The sequence below is a fragment of the Ictalurus furcatus genome, chromosome 21, assembly GCF_023375685.1.
Source record: "Ictalurus furcatus strain D&B chromosome 21, Billie_1.0, whole genome shotgun sequence".
Lineage (NCBI taxonomy): Eukaryota > Metazoa > Chordata > Actinopteri > Siluriformes > Ictaluridae > Ictalurus > Ictalurus furcatus.
The window spans coordinates 3,988,555-4,007,846 of NC_071275.1; the positions used below are offsets into that span (position 1 = coordinate 3,988,555).

The following is a 19,292-nucleotide window of genomic DNA, read 5'->3' on the forward strand; positions in this document are numbered from 1 at the left end:
ATAAAATAAAATAAATGTTAAAAGGTAAAATGTCGTCTCGTTTGTGTACGGTTAAAATTTGTCGACCCTCGTAACAACTTCCTGTGCTGTGTTCTGGTGATGTGTCGTGATTTTGAATGACTCAGGAACAACGAGTTGTGTGAGAGAGAGAGAGATTTTAATTATATTCTGCTGAAATGACTTGAAAAAAGATTCGTTCATTTTGCTGAACGAGATTGAATGATCCGAACTTCCGAACTTCCCATCACTACTGCATTCTATACAACGTTGTTTGTTGTTTTTTTTTAAACTCCGCGCGCGCTACGCAAAGCTGACGCAGCCACAGCGGCCTCTATGGGTGACAGTTGGTAACAAATTTAGCGTGGTGAATGAATTTCGGGGTATCTCCTCCTCCTCTGGCGTCACGTTCTCTCCTCTACAAAAGCTTCATGGAGACACTGAACCGACCGGGCACAAACAGAGGCAGTTGTCGTGTGTCTCGGCGAAAGGGCCAAACGGAGGCGAAATGAGGGCTTTCGGTTTGGTTTTGAGGACTGCGAGCAGCCTGGTTGCCCGGCAACAATCCCGGAGGTCGACGTGCGGTTCCGCATCGCCCAATAGAAAGGTAACGCATTCCTATACGCTGTCTGCTACAGGCTAACATGGCAATGCTACAGGCATTAGCACTTACAAATATGTTGACCTAATGGGATGTGTTTCACAGCAGATCCGCAGCTGCTTTGTTGTGGATGGACTTATAATATCAGTTAATGTAGTAGAGCCTCTGTAGTGTAAACGTTCAATCCCATAGGGGACTGATGATGATGAGGATGAGGGAAAAGGATGCCTCATAATGGCAAACCAAAATGCCTGAGCATTAGGTAGAGAGAACATGTAGGAATAATGAAGCTTCTTTTTTTCTTGTATGTTATATATAACATTCCATTATTATATAATATACCCTAATTGTTTTTGTCTGAGGATTGGGGTTATTTTGGGACATTAATATTATGTGTGAATAACAAAAGCTTGTTCAAGTCTCCAGTTTTGTTTTTTGTCACAAGGTAGAATATTTGCATTTATTTACATCATGTACATTTTTCATTTTCAGTCTGAGTAATTACTTGATTGCTTGTGAGCTTTGAGTATCAGCTGATCCCATACCAACACCCTGACTGTCACTGAGCCGGCTCTCCACGCTTCTGCTGTCGAGTTATGCAAAACATCCCAGGCGTGGTTGTGGCATCCTTGAAAACAGTTTGTGTCATATATTGACCTGAATGATCTATGTAATGCCAGTCAACATCACACGGCATAAAATATACACAATCCTCTCCGAATCTATTGGAACAGCAAGGCTTTTGTTTTTGCTATACATTTGCGGTAGATATCAAAAGATGAATAGATCAGAGTTTCAGCTTTCTTTCAGATTTCCTGATCTTTACATCTAAATGTGATTAAACAACTTAGAACCTGGCATCTTTGGTGGCAGACCACCCAATGTTTAGGTGAGCGCAATATAGGAACAGACAGTTTTAAAGTAAATGAAAGTAAATCGCACTTAATATTTGGTTCTCCTTTCAGTCTCCTCAGTTGGGTTAAGGTCTGGTGATAAAACCTTCTACTTTTTCCCCCTGATAAAATCCTTTGCTGTGTTGCCAGCGTGTTTTGGGTCATTGTCTTGCTGCATGATGAAGTTCCTCCTGATTCATTTGGATGCATTTCTCTGTAAATTTTCAGACAGATTGTTTCTGTATTCTGTGTGTTTCTGACTTCTGAATTGATTCTGCTGCTACCATCATGAGTTACATTATAAATAAAGATTAGTGAGAATGTTCCAGAAGCAGCCATGCAAGCCCAAACCATGACACTACCTCCACTGTGCTTGAGAGATGAGCTCGTATGTTTTGGATCATGATCAGATCCTTTCTTGCTCCACACTTTCCATCACTTTGGTAGAGGATAATCTTGGTTCCAGAGCTTTTGCGGCTTGTGGTTTGGCCCCTATATTTCTGCTCTTAAAGTCTTCTTCGAGCAGTGGATTGTGATACCTTCACCCCTACCCTGTGGAGGTTGTTGGTGATGTCAATGATTGTTGTTTTTGGAGGGTTTTCTTCACAGCTCTCACAATGATCCTGTCATCAACTGCTGTTGTTTTCCTTGGCTGACCTGTTCCATGTCTGGTTGTTAGTACACCAGTGGTTTCTTTCTTTTTCAGGACATTTCAAATTGTTGTATTGGCTATGCCCAATGCTTGTGCAATGGTGCTGATAGATTTTCCCTCTTTTCTAAGCTTCAAATGGTCTGTTTTTTGTCCATAGACAGCTCTCTGGTCTTCATGTTGGTTTATCCTTTTTGATTTATCCTTTTTTAACAACAAATGCAGTCTTCACAGGCAAAACCCAGGGCTCAGACCATGAGGAGACATTCAGATCTATTGATTGTTTAAACAGTCAATCGACCAGGACACACCTGGGCAACAAGAAACATCTGTCAGTCACATGTTCCAATATTTTTGATCACTTGAAAAACGTATGGCTTCAAACAAAAGGTGCCATGTTCTAAGTTGTTTAACACATCTAGATGTACAAATGAGGTAATGAAAGCTGAAATTCCGATCTGTCATGTCATATTCATCGTTTGATCTCACACCCAAATGTCTTCAGTTTATAGCAAAAAAATTAAAGAATTGGCCTGGCCGTTTGAATAGTTTCTGAGGGGACTGTATATTTTTGGAGGTTCCTGCACTACCAAGCTACTACTGCCCTAAACCCTCAACTGCACAGTTTTATCCCATCTCACCTGTAAGTCATTTTGAATGAAAACACAGGATAAATCAATAAATCTCATGTGACCATATTTAAGATTTTTTATAAACGACATCTGATCATCACACCCATATGCAGGCCTTCCCCAAACTGTTGCCACAAAGTTGGACACACACACACACAGTTGTATAGAATGTCTTTGCATGCTGAAGCACTACAATGTCTCTTCACTGGAACTAACAAAACCTGTTCGAGCATGACCAGGCCTCTGTACACAAAGCAAGGCCCATGAATACAAGCTCCATGAAGACATTAGTGCCTGACCTCACTAATACTCTTGTGGCTGAATGAACGTAAATCCCCACAGCCACACTACAAAATCTAGTGGAAAGCCTTCCCAGAAGAGTGGAGGTTATTATAAAAGCAAAGGGGACTAAATTTGAAATGGGATGGTCAGCAACCACACATGGGTGTGATTGTCTAGTGTACACTTTTTTTTCCTTTTCAATTTTTATACATACTTTTGGCCATATAGGGTATGTAAGTCATAAATTTAAGAAAACATGGTGCTAGAATTACGCCTCCATGATTGACATTTTGGCTCCTGTTTGTTATATACATTGGCACCCCTATGAATTCATATGAGAAAAATATATTTGAAGTATATTCACATTGATATTTTACATTTATTTTAGTACACCTGGGTGACTAGGAACAGGAAATTGTTCAAACATGACTTCCTGTCCAGGGGTATAAATATGAAGTAACACATAGGCCAGATTCCCTTAGTCATTCATAACAATGGGTAAGACCATGGAATATAGCTGTGATGTGCGGAAAAAGGTTGTTGAGCTTCACAAAATGGGAAGTGTCTATAAGAAAATAGCACAAGCGTTGAAAATGCCCATTTCCATCATCAGGGCAATAAGTAAGAAGTTCCAGTCAACTGGAAATGTTATGAATCAACCTGGAATTGGACGCGTGTCTATATCGTCTCAACGCACTGTGAAGAGGATGGTTCGAGTGGCCAAAAAATCTCCAAGGATCACAGCTGGAGAATTGCAGAAGTTAGTTGCGTCTTGGGGTCAAAAAGTCTCCAAAACTACAATCCGAAGTCACGTACATCACCACAAGTTGTTTGGAAGGGTTTCAAGAAAAAAGCCTCTACTCTCATCCAAAAACAAACTCAAGCGTCTTCAGTTTGCCAGACACTACTGGAACTTCAAATGGGATCGGGTTCTATGCTCAGATGAAACCAAAATAGAGCTTTTTGGCGATAAACACCAGAGGTGGTTTTGGTGCACACAGAGAGGTAGCCATATGGAAAAGTACCTCATGCCCACGGTTAAATATGGTGGTGGCTGTTATCTTGGCAAAGGGAGCTAACACAAAGTATTAACTAAAAGGGTGCCATTAATTGTTGCACACTTATATTTAACAAAGGTTGTTTTCTTTTTGTTTGTTTGTTTTGGTTTTTTTTGGTAAACCTGTGTTGTGTTTGCAATTGTTTTATATCCATGAGAGCAGAGTATTTTTGTGAATTTTTTTTTTAACAAAAGATCACCAATAAAGACAATTTGTCACAGTAAATTTTCTTTGCTCACATTTACCAAGGGTGCCAATATTAGTGGAGGGTGCTGTAAGCTCTTGAATGTAAGACACATTGTTAAGAAATGTTGTACAGTTAGCACAAGGAGCCTACTGTAGTTAGCGTTGTTGCACACTAACCACAAAATTAAAGGAAGCTTCCTACAGATCTATTACATACTATTAAACTAGACAGTAAGTTGTATTAAGAGTATACTTTTAAACTTTAGTGCCCTCTTGTGGTATGTTTTTTCATCCCTTCCATGCATCAATACTGAATAAATAAAAATCAGGTCGTTCACGCAGTTAAACACACTCGCACCCCCATACATTTGCTCAATACACTCTGTAAACACACTGTAACTGTTCACACAGCACTCATCCACTGACATATTTGCCCTTTTATCCAGGAAAAAAGTTTGTTGGTCCTTAGGGAAAATCCCAGATGCTCCAGTAATCAACATCCGCTCCATAAAATGTGCATATAGTATCAGATTGGTGGGAAAAGCTGTAACAATCAAGTCCATGCTTACACAAGTGATTTAGAAAAAGTACAGCACAGGTCTTAAATAGTGATACCCAACTTTAAGCCACTCTATATAGAAGCTTTGCATAAATAAGGATCTTATTGAACAGGGTTGGCACTGTCGATCAGTCTAACAGCAGCATTAATTATCAGAACTAAAACTATTCTTTTATCGACTTAAAGACGTAAATAGACATTGCAGCTGTGATGAATGAATTACATAAATAGAATGGCACATGATACATGGAAAATAAACTTGAATAGTATTTTACATGGGCTACTTTTCATGTTATTCATGAAAAGAATTTTAAAGAGATAAATTATATGTTGTTTAGCTGTAGCTATAACGGTTATTTTGAGATTTTAATATTTTGTTGGGATTTTTTTTTTTTGCAAGTGTGTATTCTTATGCCTTGAGTATAGCTAGAAGTGTGCTTTATATGTTTTGGTTTGTTTGTTGTTTGTTTTACAATTTTTTTGTTATACCACATGACATTTCATTGGGCTGAGTTTCTAAACATCCTATGTACGATATATTATTAATATCTCGTATAAATCAATGAAAGGAATTTTTAGATTTCATTTTTCTGCAGGTTTGAATGCGAATCAAATGTAGTAAAATAAGTCGAAACCGGATTCCAGCGTTCAGAGCGTTATCTTTCTAACATGACCGTATGGCCAGAGCAATTATCATTTGTAAATAACCGAATAAAGTTCTAACATTCTTCATCTGTTTAAACAGAACGAGCCAGGTTTCGGCTTGCTGTTCGACATCGATGGGGTTTTGGTGCGGGGAAAGACGCCCATCCCACGGGCCAAGAAAGCTTTTCACAAGCTGGTGGACTCTAACGGCCAGTTCATCGTTCCTGTGGTTTTCGTCACAAATGCTGGGAACTGTCTTCGGCAAAAGAAAGCCGATCAGCTGTCTCACATACTGGGGGTTTCTGTGAGTAAACCACTGAAACACACTACACATCAGAGACACAGATTACACGGTGTCATTTTAGCACTGGGTCGAAAAGAATTGGGGTGGAATTACTGACATACTCACCAGATCATTCCCGACACCCCATTTTCTTTTCAATTTGGTCACCTACCAATTCCCACCCTCCAGCTACCTCTTCCTAATCATATGAACGCTACCAAACCAGGGAGGGTGAAAGGAAGCATGACACAATCAGAGCTTCCTTATACACAAATGCCCATGATTGGCTAGTGCTTCTATGATTGACAGTTCTGTAAGAGTAATGCCATCCCTCCCTACCCAGAGAGCATAGCCAATTTTGCATCCTTGGCTCCTGGCTACAGTTAAGCCTGGTTCACACTACACGACTATCAACATTGGCAGATCGCTGCTGTTCACACTACACGACTTGCTGTCTTGTAATCGGGAGTCTTGAAGTCGTTGTGGTGTTCACGCTGCGTGATTCCTCAGTCACGGGGGCTCACACACTACACGATCTGACACCCGACGACTCCGTCTGGAGTCCAAAACTACGTTTCGTCACGAAAACAGACCCGAGAAGTGGCACGGATAAACGATGCGAAAACCACGCGTGAAACATGAGTTGTTTATCTGAAGATGGACGTAGGACCGAAACGAGCGGTGCGAGCAGTTTGCGCGATGATTTGTGCTGAAGAAACCCCAAAAACGAAAAGACAAAGAAAGTGGGTGAAAGAATGGATTAACACATGCAGGTAGCAGGGATTGTGTGTGATTAAAAAAATGGTTTGTAATGACAAGCCAAGGTTTCCCTTCCTCACGGTGACCTCACCCCATGCCTTGCGCTCTCATTGGCTGTAGTTCGTCGCCGAAACCATTGCCATTGACGACACTTTTCACACCACAGGATGTGGAGTCGCCCGACAGCTCCAGATATTTAGCATAGCAAATATCTGTCAGTTGTCGGTGATGCCTCGGCGATGTGTCCGCGAGCCTCTTTGATGCGTCACACATAACGATCGATTACCGATTTGCGAGCACCGATTGCTCGAAGATTTGCCTCCTATGAAAGGGTTTTTGTCTGCAAGCTCGGCGACTTGCAAATCGGGCTTAAAACCGTGTAGTGTGAACTAGGCTTTAGGTGTGGCATCGTCGAGATTTTAATCTGTGACCTCCCAACAATAGGAGAGACGCTTTTCTGTCTGCTAAGGAGCCTTACAGTCCTTCGCTGTACTGACCTCCTTTAGAAGAACTGAAACAGAACTGACCAGTCAGTAATTGCCGTCAAATGCAGAAGTTTGCATCCAAAATGAAGACGAGGCAGAATGACATTTTACGTCAACAAGACATTTAACGTATTAGTCTGCAAAAATCCATAATTATTACGAGTAACAGAAAAAAAATGTATGTGAGATACTGATGGTGAACATTTTTCGTTTCTCTTCTTGAATGGAATGTAACATGAATATGCTTTACGTTTAAGGTTAACCTTAACCGCATCATTTAACATGGTCAACAAATCATGGGAAATCATTTACTTAAAATCATCAGTTTTTCTGTTCATTTTGCTTCCTGTTTTATTTGTAAATCAATTGTAAAAACGGAGGTGGATAGATGTTTTATATTAGGAACGTTGCTTAGTGCTGTTGTGAACTTTATAACTCTCCCCCAGATATCCCAAGATCAAGTCATGATGTCTCATAGTCCTCTGAAAATGTTCAGGAAATATCATGACAAGTGTGTGCTGGTATCAGGCCAAGGCCCAGTGCTGGACATTGCCAAAAAGTATCCTTTCATTTTGTTCCGTGTATATTGAGTTATTACCCTGTTTACAGTTATAGTTATATTTATATAGCGCTCTCCTAGACACGCAAAGCGCTTTAGATAGTATGGGCTGGGTTGATCTCCTCATCCACTACTAGTGTGTAGCGTCCACCTGGAGGATGCGATGGCAGCCATAGTGCGCCAGAACACCCACCACACACCAGCCATTAGTGGAGAGGAGAGAGTGATGTAGCCAGTTCAGAGATGGGGATTATTAGGGGGCTGTGATAGAAAAGGGCAAATGGGGGAATTTCACCAGGACCCCGGGGTTATACCCCTACTCTTTCACGAGAAGTGTCCTGGGATTTTTGATGACCACAGAGAGTCAGGACCTCGGTCTAACGTCTCATCCGAAAGCCCATCACAACATGGTGCACCTGGTTTTTGTATATTTTCAATCAAATCGACCTCATGATCAAAAAAGAGCAGTAAATCCATCTTGTCAGTGCTCCATGATGTAGCGCAGGGCAATGACTGTGTTGATGGTGAAACTGAAACACACTTCCCAGTCTACTTCTTTGAAAGTTGTGGCCAAGTTGACTGCAATATCAGCGGTTCCTCTGCCACGATGTCAACAGTTGGCACTTTCCAAAAAGTAGTGTATCTGTCAACTTCTAAGTTGTTGTTTAAATGGACGTGCAGTGATTTATAGAATCCTAAAAATATGATTCTAATCTCCGTACTCCTGATGCATTTCTACAAATAGCCTAAAAGGAGCTTCTGAAATGAGAGCACAGCAGTTTTGCAGGATAAAGCACATGTCTTGTTGTTGTGTGCTGAACATACTTACTTGTTAAGAGGATGTTGTTTTTAGCATCACCTGATCTTTTAAGAACAGTACAGAATCAGACGGTCTCAGGAGTGTTTAGCAAAGCTACTTGTCAAACGTAAAAAGATACTCTACAGAAACACGTATTCATTCATTCATTCATTCATCTTAAGTAACCGTTTTTATCCTGGTCAGGGTCGCAGTAGAACCCAGAGCCAGTCCATTGAAGGCCATCACACACATTCACAACTAGGCGGCCTCCACCATCATGTTCTGAGGTTGTCCGGGTGTCTGTCCATCCGTGTGTCCGTCTGAGAGACTTGTTAGCGTGATTTCTCCAGAACGAGTGATTGAACGTTTGTAGGATTTCTATGGAATGATCACTGTAACCAGAAGATGAACTGAATTTAAATTTTGGAATTGATCCAAACAGGGTCAGGGTCACAGCAAGGTCAAATGTCAGAAAAAATGTTTTTCTGTAATCGCTTCCTTTCTGTTTGAAGTAATCTCAAGGATAAAAATTAGTAAGAAGAAGGACTAGATTTGTTTTCCGTGGAGCCATCCTCGTCGACACCATCGGGGTCGAATTCTACTTGTTGTTTTGTTGTTGTTTTTGTTTTTTAAACTAAAATTTCAGATAAAAGTTTGCCAGTTTGGTTATCTCATTTAGGATCATTTTATGCCCCCCACCACATGGTTCTACGGTTCTACCTGTTTTGAGTATGTGACCCTCCTGTTACTGTTTCCATGCACAATCAATCCATATTACTTCCTGCAAGCTGGCCAGCAGTTGGCGGAAGTATTATGACGTCATGGTGGTCGTGCCTGGCTGGTAGCTTACAGTTAGCTCTTTACTGTTAACTGTTTTCATATCCTGAATGCACATTTAGGTTTGCAGCTAAACCTGTACTCTGCTGCAGAATTACACTCATAATCTCTCTGTTGCTTTGTGCCTCTCTTTTAAAAGAGAGTAAAAGAAATTTGCTGTTGTGTAATGAAGCATTTATGATGCTGTCTATCGATGGATCCTGATATAATTTTGTCAATAATTACGAGACTAATCGTAAATTCAGAAGAAAATAACTTCATAGGATATTTGTGTTTTTGTCTGCTGCTTGCATAACAAGTACCTACCTCAGTTGGATAGGTTAAAATTAGATGCAACGCATATACATTTTGTGTGGAAATACCAAGGCGTTACCGCTCTGAAGTAGTGAGGGATTCTGTTTTACTGTCCAGCCAATCATAACCGGTGTAGCAACACTCACCTTTTTAATATCTGAATCTCTTCTTTATCTAACAGCTTAGGCAGAGTCCATGATTGCTACACATTAGGTCATAGACTTCATGCACGGATTAGATTAGTTTTGTGCAAGCTGTGCAGGGAATGTTCTCATATATGATTTAAGCTCCCTAGACTGAAAATGAGTCACATACACCAGTGCTTTATTGTGCAATGTCAGTAAGTACCACGCTTGAATAATAAATCTGTGAAACTAGGATAGCCTTTAGTCAGAAACCGAGGTCATCTTGAACAGAACACAACCCTGAATCGCCCACGTTCCGGGACGATAGCTGTAAAGTACATAGGGTCAAATCTACGACTTGATCGACACGCCTGATGGAACACCGGGCAACTTTGACTTGTAAATTCACAAGACGTCAATCCTATATAAAAGCTGAGGAATTATATACCAAACGTGCTAACCAATAATCCTCTGTGTCCCCCTAAATGCCACATGAAAGTATCTCACTGTTGTGAGTGCACTTGAGACTCATCCAAATGCATCCATCTGACCTCCTTATTTGTGTCATTGTCACAGTACTACAAACCAGCACCACGAATATTTACACCTCCTAAATATTGTAAGAAATCATTTGTTTCAGATTCACATATTTTTCTTAACCTGTGCTCTCAGCTTGGGCTTTACCAAAGTGGTCAGTATTGATATGTTAAGAGAATCGTTCCCCCTGCTGGACATGGTGGACCATAACCGACGACCAAAAGTGCCGGTGAGTGATTTGTCTTTATTCTGTGTCGTCATCCAAATTGATTGCTTATAAGAAAATTAAACCCAAGTATGGTTGAATTGCAGTGTTCCATCAGAGTTAGCTTGGAAAAGCCAGTACACGTTTGTATTCATCACGCACCTTAAATACAGTGAGGGGAAGTATTCAGACACTTTTTTGTCTTTGTTATTTAATATACTTCCAGTAAATATCTCCACTTCAAATTTACACACGTCTTTTGAATTTGTACTTAAATATGAGCAAAAACAATCATGTATTCATCATAAAACTAAACTGATTAGGTAAAGAAGGACACATGTATAAATAGTACATATAAAATATATTTGTAAAGGTTACATAAAAAGTTCTAGATATAAATCCTTTAAAAAAAAAAAAAAATGTTCCTGTGCAAGTTGCACCTGGTGTCATTATAAAAGACGTTGCCATTGGTTGGGAAGATTTCATGCAACAAGTAGCAATCATGATGAAGGTGAAGGAGCTGTCTAAAGTTCTCAGGGACAACGATATTAAACAACAACACTCAAGTGGAAAAAAACTACAGAGCCATAGCAAAGACCTTCAACATTCCTGTCGGTACAAGCGGTTTGATAATATGCAGGTGGTAAGTTCATGGAACCACAACTAATTATGCCTGAACATGTGCGCCATACAAGATTCCACACCACATTCTTAAACTAATGATAAGGACGATAAGGGAGAAGCCAGCAGTCAGTCGAAAAGAGTTGCAGGATGACCTGAAAGCAGCAGGAACAATAGTTACACAGAGAATAATAAGAAATAAACTGCACACAATCATCTCCATTCCTACACCGCACACACACAAACAAAAACTCCTCTGTCATAAAAGAAGCACAGAAATGTGCATCTTCAAATAAACAATGCACTCTGGTCAGATGAAAAATAATAGAACTCTGAAAGTTCTTCAGCTCGTCATTTTTGAAGAAAGAAGGGTTGGCACGTATGATCTCAAGAACATCAGACCCACAGTGAAGTGTGAAGGTGGGGGCATCATGATATGGTGCTGCTTCTCTGCAAACAGTACTGGGGCATTACACATCATCAAAGGAAACATGAACAGGATGATGGACTAGGAGAGTTTAATCTCATCAGCCAAGAAACTGAATCTGGGGAAGATGGATGTTTCAAAAAGATAACGACCCCAAATATACCATCAGAATAATTCAAGAAGGCCTTGCACGGCCTAGCCAATCTCCTGACTTGTATCCCATTGAAAATGGATGGAGGATTTGAAATTGCGAGTTCATCAGAGGGACCTTCGGAGTCTTTGGGGGATTGAAGATGATTTGGTAAGGGGAATGGGCCAATATTGACCCACCGTACTGCAAAAAATCACTTCTTGCCATAGAAGTCTCAAAGCTGTAATTACCAACAATAGCTTTGCACCAAAATTATATAATGTTGATCATTTGTGGCGTCCGAATACTGGAAGTATCAGAATACTTATTTCTGCCCACTGTATCTTTCCAATATTATTCATACTCATTATATCAGCTCAGGTTTGAACTCTCAATCATTTTTAATTCTGCTTCCTTTACATTCATTCTTTGTTTGGCCTATATGAGTCATTTTTCACTTACTGACCAATATATCGTACATTAGTTGGTGGTGTACACCTGAAATGTTTGGACAAGAAGAGTAGCCAGGGGTTATTATGAGTAGCCATATGCATTATGATAGACCGGTATATTTCATTTTTCAGTGTGAAATTCAGGAACTCTGTGATCAGCGTTAGACCAGGAGATATATCAAGTCCATTTTAATTTTGATTATTATTGCAGTCCTCTCCTGTTGTGAACCTCCCTAAAGTTGAAGGTAAGATCCTTTTGTTGTTAAATGGGTTTGTTTTGCGGGATTAAGTGTCGTAACCTTGACGACATAGTTTTTACGTTATAACATCGCGGATCCAGCCTGTGTTATAGATTTGCAATCATGAATATTTATTTCATGTTTTTGCACTCAACATTCTTTGCACCATAGTCCCACCAGTAACAGTGAAGATGCATATAAAACAATTCAGAATACAGTAGCATGATGATATGTAAGGAATAAAACATGACAGGATGTGTTGTCAGGATGATCAGTGATGGGGTGATGTGAATACCACCCCAAAGATAATTACTATGCTATAACAGCATTGTATAACAGTGTTTTATTTCTCATATACCACAGCAATTTGCTAACAGTTACTCTTTTTATTCATTAAAGACAATGCCTTGTACTTGTTTATCAGTTTATAGTTACGTTTAATGTTTTGGAACAGGCACAAAACAAGTCACTTATGTTATAACAGCTGTAAACAGTCCTTCTCTGGCCAGGCGCTGTTGTTTTCACTCTTGAAGTTTAAAAAAAATGTACTGACAGCTGAGACTCGATAATCATCTCCTTACAGAAAGCTTCACTATATTAACAGTGATAGGTATTCCTTTGTTAACAACACTAAGTGTTGTAACTAACCTAAGTGCCTGTAAATGAGTTCTTACCATAGAAATAATGGTGTATTAGAATAAGGGCATTAATATAAATCTGGGATTTTCCTTTCAATCTTGTTCTAGAAAGTTAATTGTTTAATTAATTAATTAATTAATTAAACTGCAATGTGGTATAAAAACCTATGTACAGGTTACAGGGTAACAAAACTACATAAAAAAGAAAATTTCCAGATTAGGGTGCTGTCCTTAGTATTGAAGCTTTAACGTGCCACAGTTATGTAACTGCTGTAGTCATGATCATAAGTGAAAGCAGAAAGAATTTGATGAATTCGAACCATAAGATAGTATTTATGACTGAGATTTCTGTATAATAATAATAATGTTTCTCTTCTGCTCGTTTGCAGCTGTGATCCTCTTTGGAGAGCCAGTTAGATGGGAGACCAACCTGCAGCTAATTATTGATGTTTTACTGACTGGTGGGAATCTGAGTAATGTGTATGAAACATCCCACTCCTCCCACCTGCCTCTGTTAGCATGTAACGTGGACCTTATGTGGATGGCAGAAGCCCAGGCTCCAAGGTAACTGTTACATTTATCAGTTTAGGTGTGCAATAGCAACACAAACCATACAATCTATATATATAAATAGAGAGCTCTGGGTAATAAGAGTGTAAAATAATCTTCGGAATAGCACTTCTGGTTTGGTAAGAATAAATATTCACGATAATAGATGGAAATGAGAATTGCCAAATCAGTACCTTTGCTGTTTCCTGATGTAGGTTTAATAGCATGTTTTTCCACGGTTGATAAAGGCCCTGAAGGCTTCCAGGCATGATACTAGTAGAAACCATTAGACAGTGGCTTACATAATCGAAACATTATTGATTCTTTGTCTCGGTTATGTTTTGATAGCTCCTTGTTCTTCATCATACCTTAGGTATGTTCTTTAAAAAAATTTTTAAAGCCTTCCAGGAACAGGTGTCATTAAGTGTACTGAGATCATTTGACAATTTCATAGTACACATGTAGACTCCATTCCATTATATATGTGAGTACTATGGCTACTGGCTGTAATTTAGGTGTTTCACAACAACAAGGGTGAATTTTTATGCCATCACAACTTTTTTATTTGTAATAAAATTTCGAAAATTATGTTGAGATTTTTTTTTTTCCCCTCCTATTTGATATTATGGGCTATTTTGTGTAGATATATGACATTTATTACCAGTCAAGTCCGTTTCGGTTCCAGGTTGTAACACAACAAAATGTCAACGTGAATACTTATGCAAGGCACCGTATACCGTTAGTGTTTTGCAGTAAACTCGTATCTCTACAAACAGAAATGTGTTACATGAAACACAACCCCTGTCTAAAATTCTGCCTTGAATTTCCTTGGTGGATCTGTTCAAGAGTGCATAGTGTATGCCACACACCCATGAGATATTTGGCATGACTGAATCCCTGCTGTTTATTAAGTATTAAAGTATTTTTTTTCCCTGTTGACAGATTTGGTCATGGCACATTCATGGTGTGCCTGGAGAACATCTACAAGAAGATCACAGGCCAGGAACTGAAGTATGAGGCGCTGATGGGGAAACCCAGTGAGCTGACTTATCATTACGCTGAGTATCTGATCAGAACACAGGCTGCAGAGAGAGGCTGGAGATCACCAATCACATCACTCTACGCTGTTGGGTAAGAGGATCTCACGACCTTACCATCTCATGTCAGCTGTCAAATTGATTTGTGAAGTGATTGGGTGTGAGATTAATGTGAAAAACACTTAATATATCTAACCTTCATCTGAGTAATTATTAGTACAAATTATATTAGTGCAAATGGAGTCCCCTGCTCCGGACAGGTGTGTTTGCACAGTTACAGTGGCACAGTGGGACAGTGGTAGCTCATTGGTTAAGACATTAGACTACTGATCGGAAGGTCTGCTGGGCCCTTGAGTAAGGCTGTTAACCCTCAACTGCCCAGTTGCATAAAAATGAGGTAAATGTAAGTCGCTCTGGATAAGGGTGCCTGCCAAATTCCATAAATATAAATGTAATGTTAAAGTGTAAATAAGAGAATATAAATAATGATACAGCCACTAACTTCACCTTTGTGGTTCAAATTTACAAACAGCAGGGATTTTAGTATGTTTATTTTACTTTATAACTCCCTGAATCTTCATAATATGCATTCCCCTCCAAAAGTATTGTAATGGTAGGGCTAATCCCCCCCCCATACCCCCCACCCCCCACCCCATATATATGCAACTTATAATGACTTCTCCAGTCTCAAAATTATTCAACATCTTCATGGCAAGCATCTTTAGTACTTAGTAGAGCACCCTATTGCTGTTATGACCTGCTGCAAACGAGATGCATAGCTTCTGGCATCGTTCCTGAGGAATCTTATCCCATTCCTCATGAGCAATGGCCTCCAGTTCAGTAATATTCTTGGGTTTGCGTGCTGCAGCCACCTTCTTCAAATCCCACCAGAGATTATCTATGGGGTTCAAGTCAGGTGAGTGTGATGGCCCTGTAGAATCTTCCAGGACTTCTTCTGCAACCAAGCCTTGGTGGAATTTGAGGTATGCTTGGGATCATTGTTCTATTGGAAGGTCCAGTGACACCCAAGCTTCAGCTTCCTCACAGAGGGCATGCCGTTTTCTCCTAGGATTTCCTGATACTTCAATGAATCCATCTCGCCTTCCACACGCTGCAGGTTTCCAGTGCTAGAGGATGCAAAGCAGCCCCAGAGCATCACCGAGCCACCACCATGCTCGACTGTGGACAGAGTGTTCTTTCTTCATTCTTCTTCCTCCAGACATATCGCTGATCCATCGTGCTGAAAAGTTCCAGTTTTGTTTCATCGCTCCACAGAACAGAATCCCAAAACTTCTGTGGCTTATTTTTATGAGTTTGAGCGACTTTTCTTGTGCTTTTGGGTCAGTAGTGGTGAACGTCTTGGAGTTCTGGCATGGAAACCTTCCACGTTTAGTACGACCCTTACTGTGCTCACTGAAACCTCAGTGTCACTGAAACCACCGTCTTGCTGCAGGTCTTTTGCAGTCACTCGAGGGTTTTTCACAACTTGCCTTCTCAGAAATCTGCTTGCAGCCGTTGATAGCTTCCTTTTTCTACCCCGTCCAGGTATTTCATATATTTTCTACCCCTAGCCAGTTCAGTAATTTCATGTGTTCCAGCTCAAGCACATCTGATGCAACTAATGAAGCCCTTGATTAGTTTAGCATCAGGTGTGCATGAGACAACACCTGTTTTGCATATTTGTGCTGTTGTGAGGGATTCTATTCAGGGGGTTGAATAATTTTGAAACTGGAGAAATCATTCAAGTTCCATTTTCAGTTGAATTTTGGGAAACCACTCGAAGTATTCGTTGTGTTGAACGATTTCAATCGCTTTTGTTTGATTTTTTCACTGCAAACAGCTGAAATTCTATACATTTTGACAATAAACCTGATTTGCACTGGGGGTTGAATAATTTTGATTGCAATTGTAAATATCAGGAAATGGACACTGAGATTCTGATCGTTCTGATCTCATATTCATCTTTTGAGCAAAAACAAAAGAATTGGCCTTGCTGTTCAGGGGGGACTGTCTGTAAGGAATAAAACAGGACAGATCATGCAGATAATAATTCAAATGATGCGGTGGTATGATGCAGCCCAATCCTGAAGTTGTTTATTTTTCAAGAACAGCACACTATAAATGACTCAAACGTGCACCGTGACATTCTTTAATTGACAAAATGTCAGGTGCATGTTTGAGTCATTTATATTTACCTTCAATGTTTTATAATGTCTGTGAAACAGGTTAATTCCTGCTATCACTTACATTGTCACAGCTACAGAAGTTACCTTACCAGTCTCTCCTTACTCGCTTACTCGCTCGTGAAGAATGCAGTGTCTCATGTTACCGAGAAACTAAAATGCCTTCTGTTCTGTCAATAAAATGAAAAGAACTGCTTTACCCCTGACTGTTACAAAGCGCCGACACTCGAGACTCCTCCCAAAAATGAGAAATAAATGTCTCTTCATGGAAAACTTCATCATTTGAACGATTATGTTTTTTATCCGGTTAAGTGTGGATTGTCCCACATACATCTCCTGACGTTGTTACTATGCAAACAATAACAAATTATAATGAGCAAATGAATACGAACCTTACTTACAGCTTATTCTAATTGTTTAGAATATCAAATGTTTATTGTTGTTCACATGACCCAATCAGATTATAATTATCTTGCTTTTTCTGTCCTCCTCATACATTAGGGACAACCTCATGACTGACATCTATGGTGCCAATCTCTACAACCGCTACCTCGAGGAACGGCTGGCCAGGAAGAGTGGCCAAGCCGTGCAACAAGCTCTGACCGGCACAGGAGCGTCAGTCTCTCGGGACGAGGACACGGACAACGACTGGGAGAGCGAGTTAGCATCTCCTTCTGCCACATCCTGTAAGTCCATCCTGGTGTGTACAGGCGTGTATAACCCACACATGGAGCTGCTCAGAGACACCAACCACTGCATCAAAGAGACTGTGTTCCACGGACACCGCGACTTCCGCTTCGAACCCGCGCTGATCGAACCGGGGAACGTTGTCCAGGATGTTCACGCTGCTGTCGAACTCATTTTCGAAATGGAAAAATTTCCGACTCAGATTTAGTCACACGAGAACACTGAATACGAGAAACTTAAGCTTTTACTCGTTTGCCATTTTGGGGAACTTTTATTTCAGTAGATATGTCGTAGTTATAGGGACTGATGATGAATAAGTCCATAAAGCACAATACTGAAGACACTGTGGTATTTTACACACATGTACCAGATAAATAGACATGATGATAATAGGCTTAAAAGACTGTAATGTCTTGTAGTGACAGGACCATCCAATTAGATTCTTTTCCTTTGTGTGTTTTTCAACAGTTTGCCACATGAATTGGTCATTTTCTCATTTTACAGTTACTCCAAACTCTAGGCCAGCTGTTATAATGCTTAAGAGTCCATTTTATTTATTTATTTTTAAAAAAATTTGCCAAATAGTTTCATCCTGAGAAAAGTATTATTATTATTATTATTATTATTATTATTAAATTCGTCTTTGTTTTTAATCGTATTTTAAGCTGGGATTTTTATTGATGTACTGTTAAGCTCCTTAGGATTTTCTTTATTTGTGTGTCATTTATGAACTCACTGTTACATTTCCACACTAATGTTTGGTCAGTTGCGGATCCGTTCTGTGTCTTGTGGACTGTCCAAGCACACCACTGGCTTATTATAGTCTCACTTTCTTTTACAGTGCCTTACCCAGCTGAGAGACTTGTGGGTATAAATAGTTCTGTTCTCCTGCACATTGTAGCGGCATGAAAACTAATGAATTAATCTCATTTTATTTCTTATACACGACGCTAATCCTAAAGATATAGATTCGAATCAAAACCTCCAGGCAGTTGACCTCATAGCTAAATATTAAAGGCACACAGAAAGAAAGCGCTACCAGTGGAACAGAAGTGCACGTGCGACGAATTTCTTTTCTGTTCAAAACTGTTCAAGATATTAAGAAAAATGAAATGGTGATAAACTATAATAAAATGGTATCTCACTCAAAGCATAAAGTCTCAGGCATGCAGTTCTTTGTAAAGCTGCAACCTTGTGTATAGGCTCTGGATATCTCCCAGTATATTTCCACATCATGATACTGTCCCCTCTGAAAGTACTGGAACGGCAATGACGATTCAGTTTTTTGACTCAAAAGGACTTAATCGGGGGGGGATTGGAAGGTTTTAGAAAGTCAATCACCAGACCTTAACCCAGTTGAACAGCATTTCACCTCCTGAAGAGGAGACTGAAAGGAGAAACCCGCCACATAAAAATAAAAAACTACTGAAAGAGGTTATGGTAAAAGCCTGGAAAAGCATCACAAAAGAAGAATGCAACAGTTTGGTGATGTCAGAGGGCCGCCGGCTTGATGCAGTTATTGTGATTCCAATTGGTCGGATATGCATTCATTTACTTCACAATTGATCTGTTCCTATACTTTTGCTCACCCAAAAACCAGGTGGTCTGATACAAAAGGTTCTATGTTTTACGTCGTTTAACACGTCTAGATGTAAATAGCAGGAAATAAACGCTGAAGTCCTAAACTCTCATCTCATATCCATCTTTTGACCTCAAACCCAAATGTCTTTGGTGCACAGCACAAAGAAATGACTTGGCCTTGCCGTTCCAGTAGTTTCGGAGGGGACTGTATTCTGCTAAACTTGTATAGCTGTATAAAATGGGACTGAAACTATATCTGATTTAATCACGTGGCACAAAAACACACATTGCTGTACTGAGGTTGATCCATCACCTAAATCATATCTGTTAAGCAGTGGTCCAATGAGCATGGCAGAGAGAAGC

General features: G+C 39.9%; 1 protein-coding gene across 1 annotated transcript; it reads left to right on the top strand.

Moving 5' to 3' along the window:
- The first annotated feature begins 287 nt into the window (after window positions 1-287).
- On the top strand, window positions 288-19,112 carry zgc:77375 (uncharacterized protein LOC402927 homolog). Its single transcript, XM_053652876.1, has 8 exons — window positions 288-604; window positions 5,603-5,806; window positions 7,476-7,588; window positions 10,316-10,409; window positions 12,227-12,260; window positions 13,282-13,456; window positions 14,384-14,572; window positions 17,163-19,112. The coding sequence occupies exons 1-8, from the start codon at window positions 506-508 to the stop codon at window positions 17,554-17,556; spliced, it is 1,302 nt and encodes a 433-aa protein (XP_053508851.1). The 5' UTR covers window positions 288-505; the 3' UTR covers window positions 17,557-19,112.
- The last annotated feature ends 180 nt before the right edge of the window (window positions 19,113-19,292 follow it).

Bases quoted from the DNA above. Each gene is read 5' to 3' on its own strand.
- zgc:77375 (XM_053652876.1), top strand. From the start codon at position 506: ATGAGGGCTTTCGGTTTGGTTTTGAGGACTGCGAGCAGCCTGGTTGCC. The intron at 7,589-10,315 runs GTATCCTTTCAT...CTGTGCTCTCAG, and splicing joins GTGCTGGACATTGCCAAAAA to CTTGGGCTTTACCAAAGTGG. The intron at 14,573-17,162 runs GTAAGAGGATCT...CTCATACATTAG, and splicing joins ACATCACTCTACGCTGTTGG to GGACAACCTCATGACTGACA.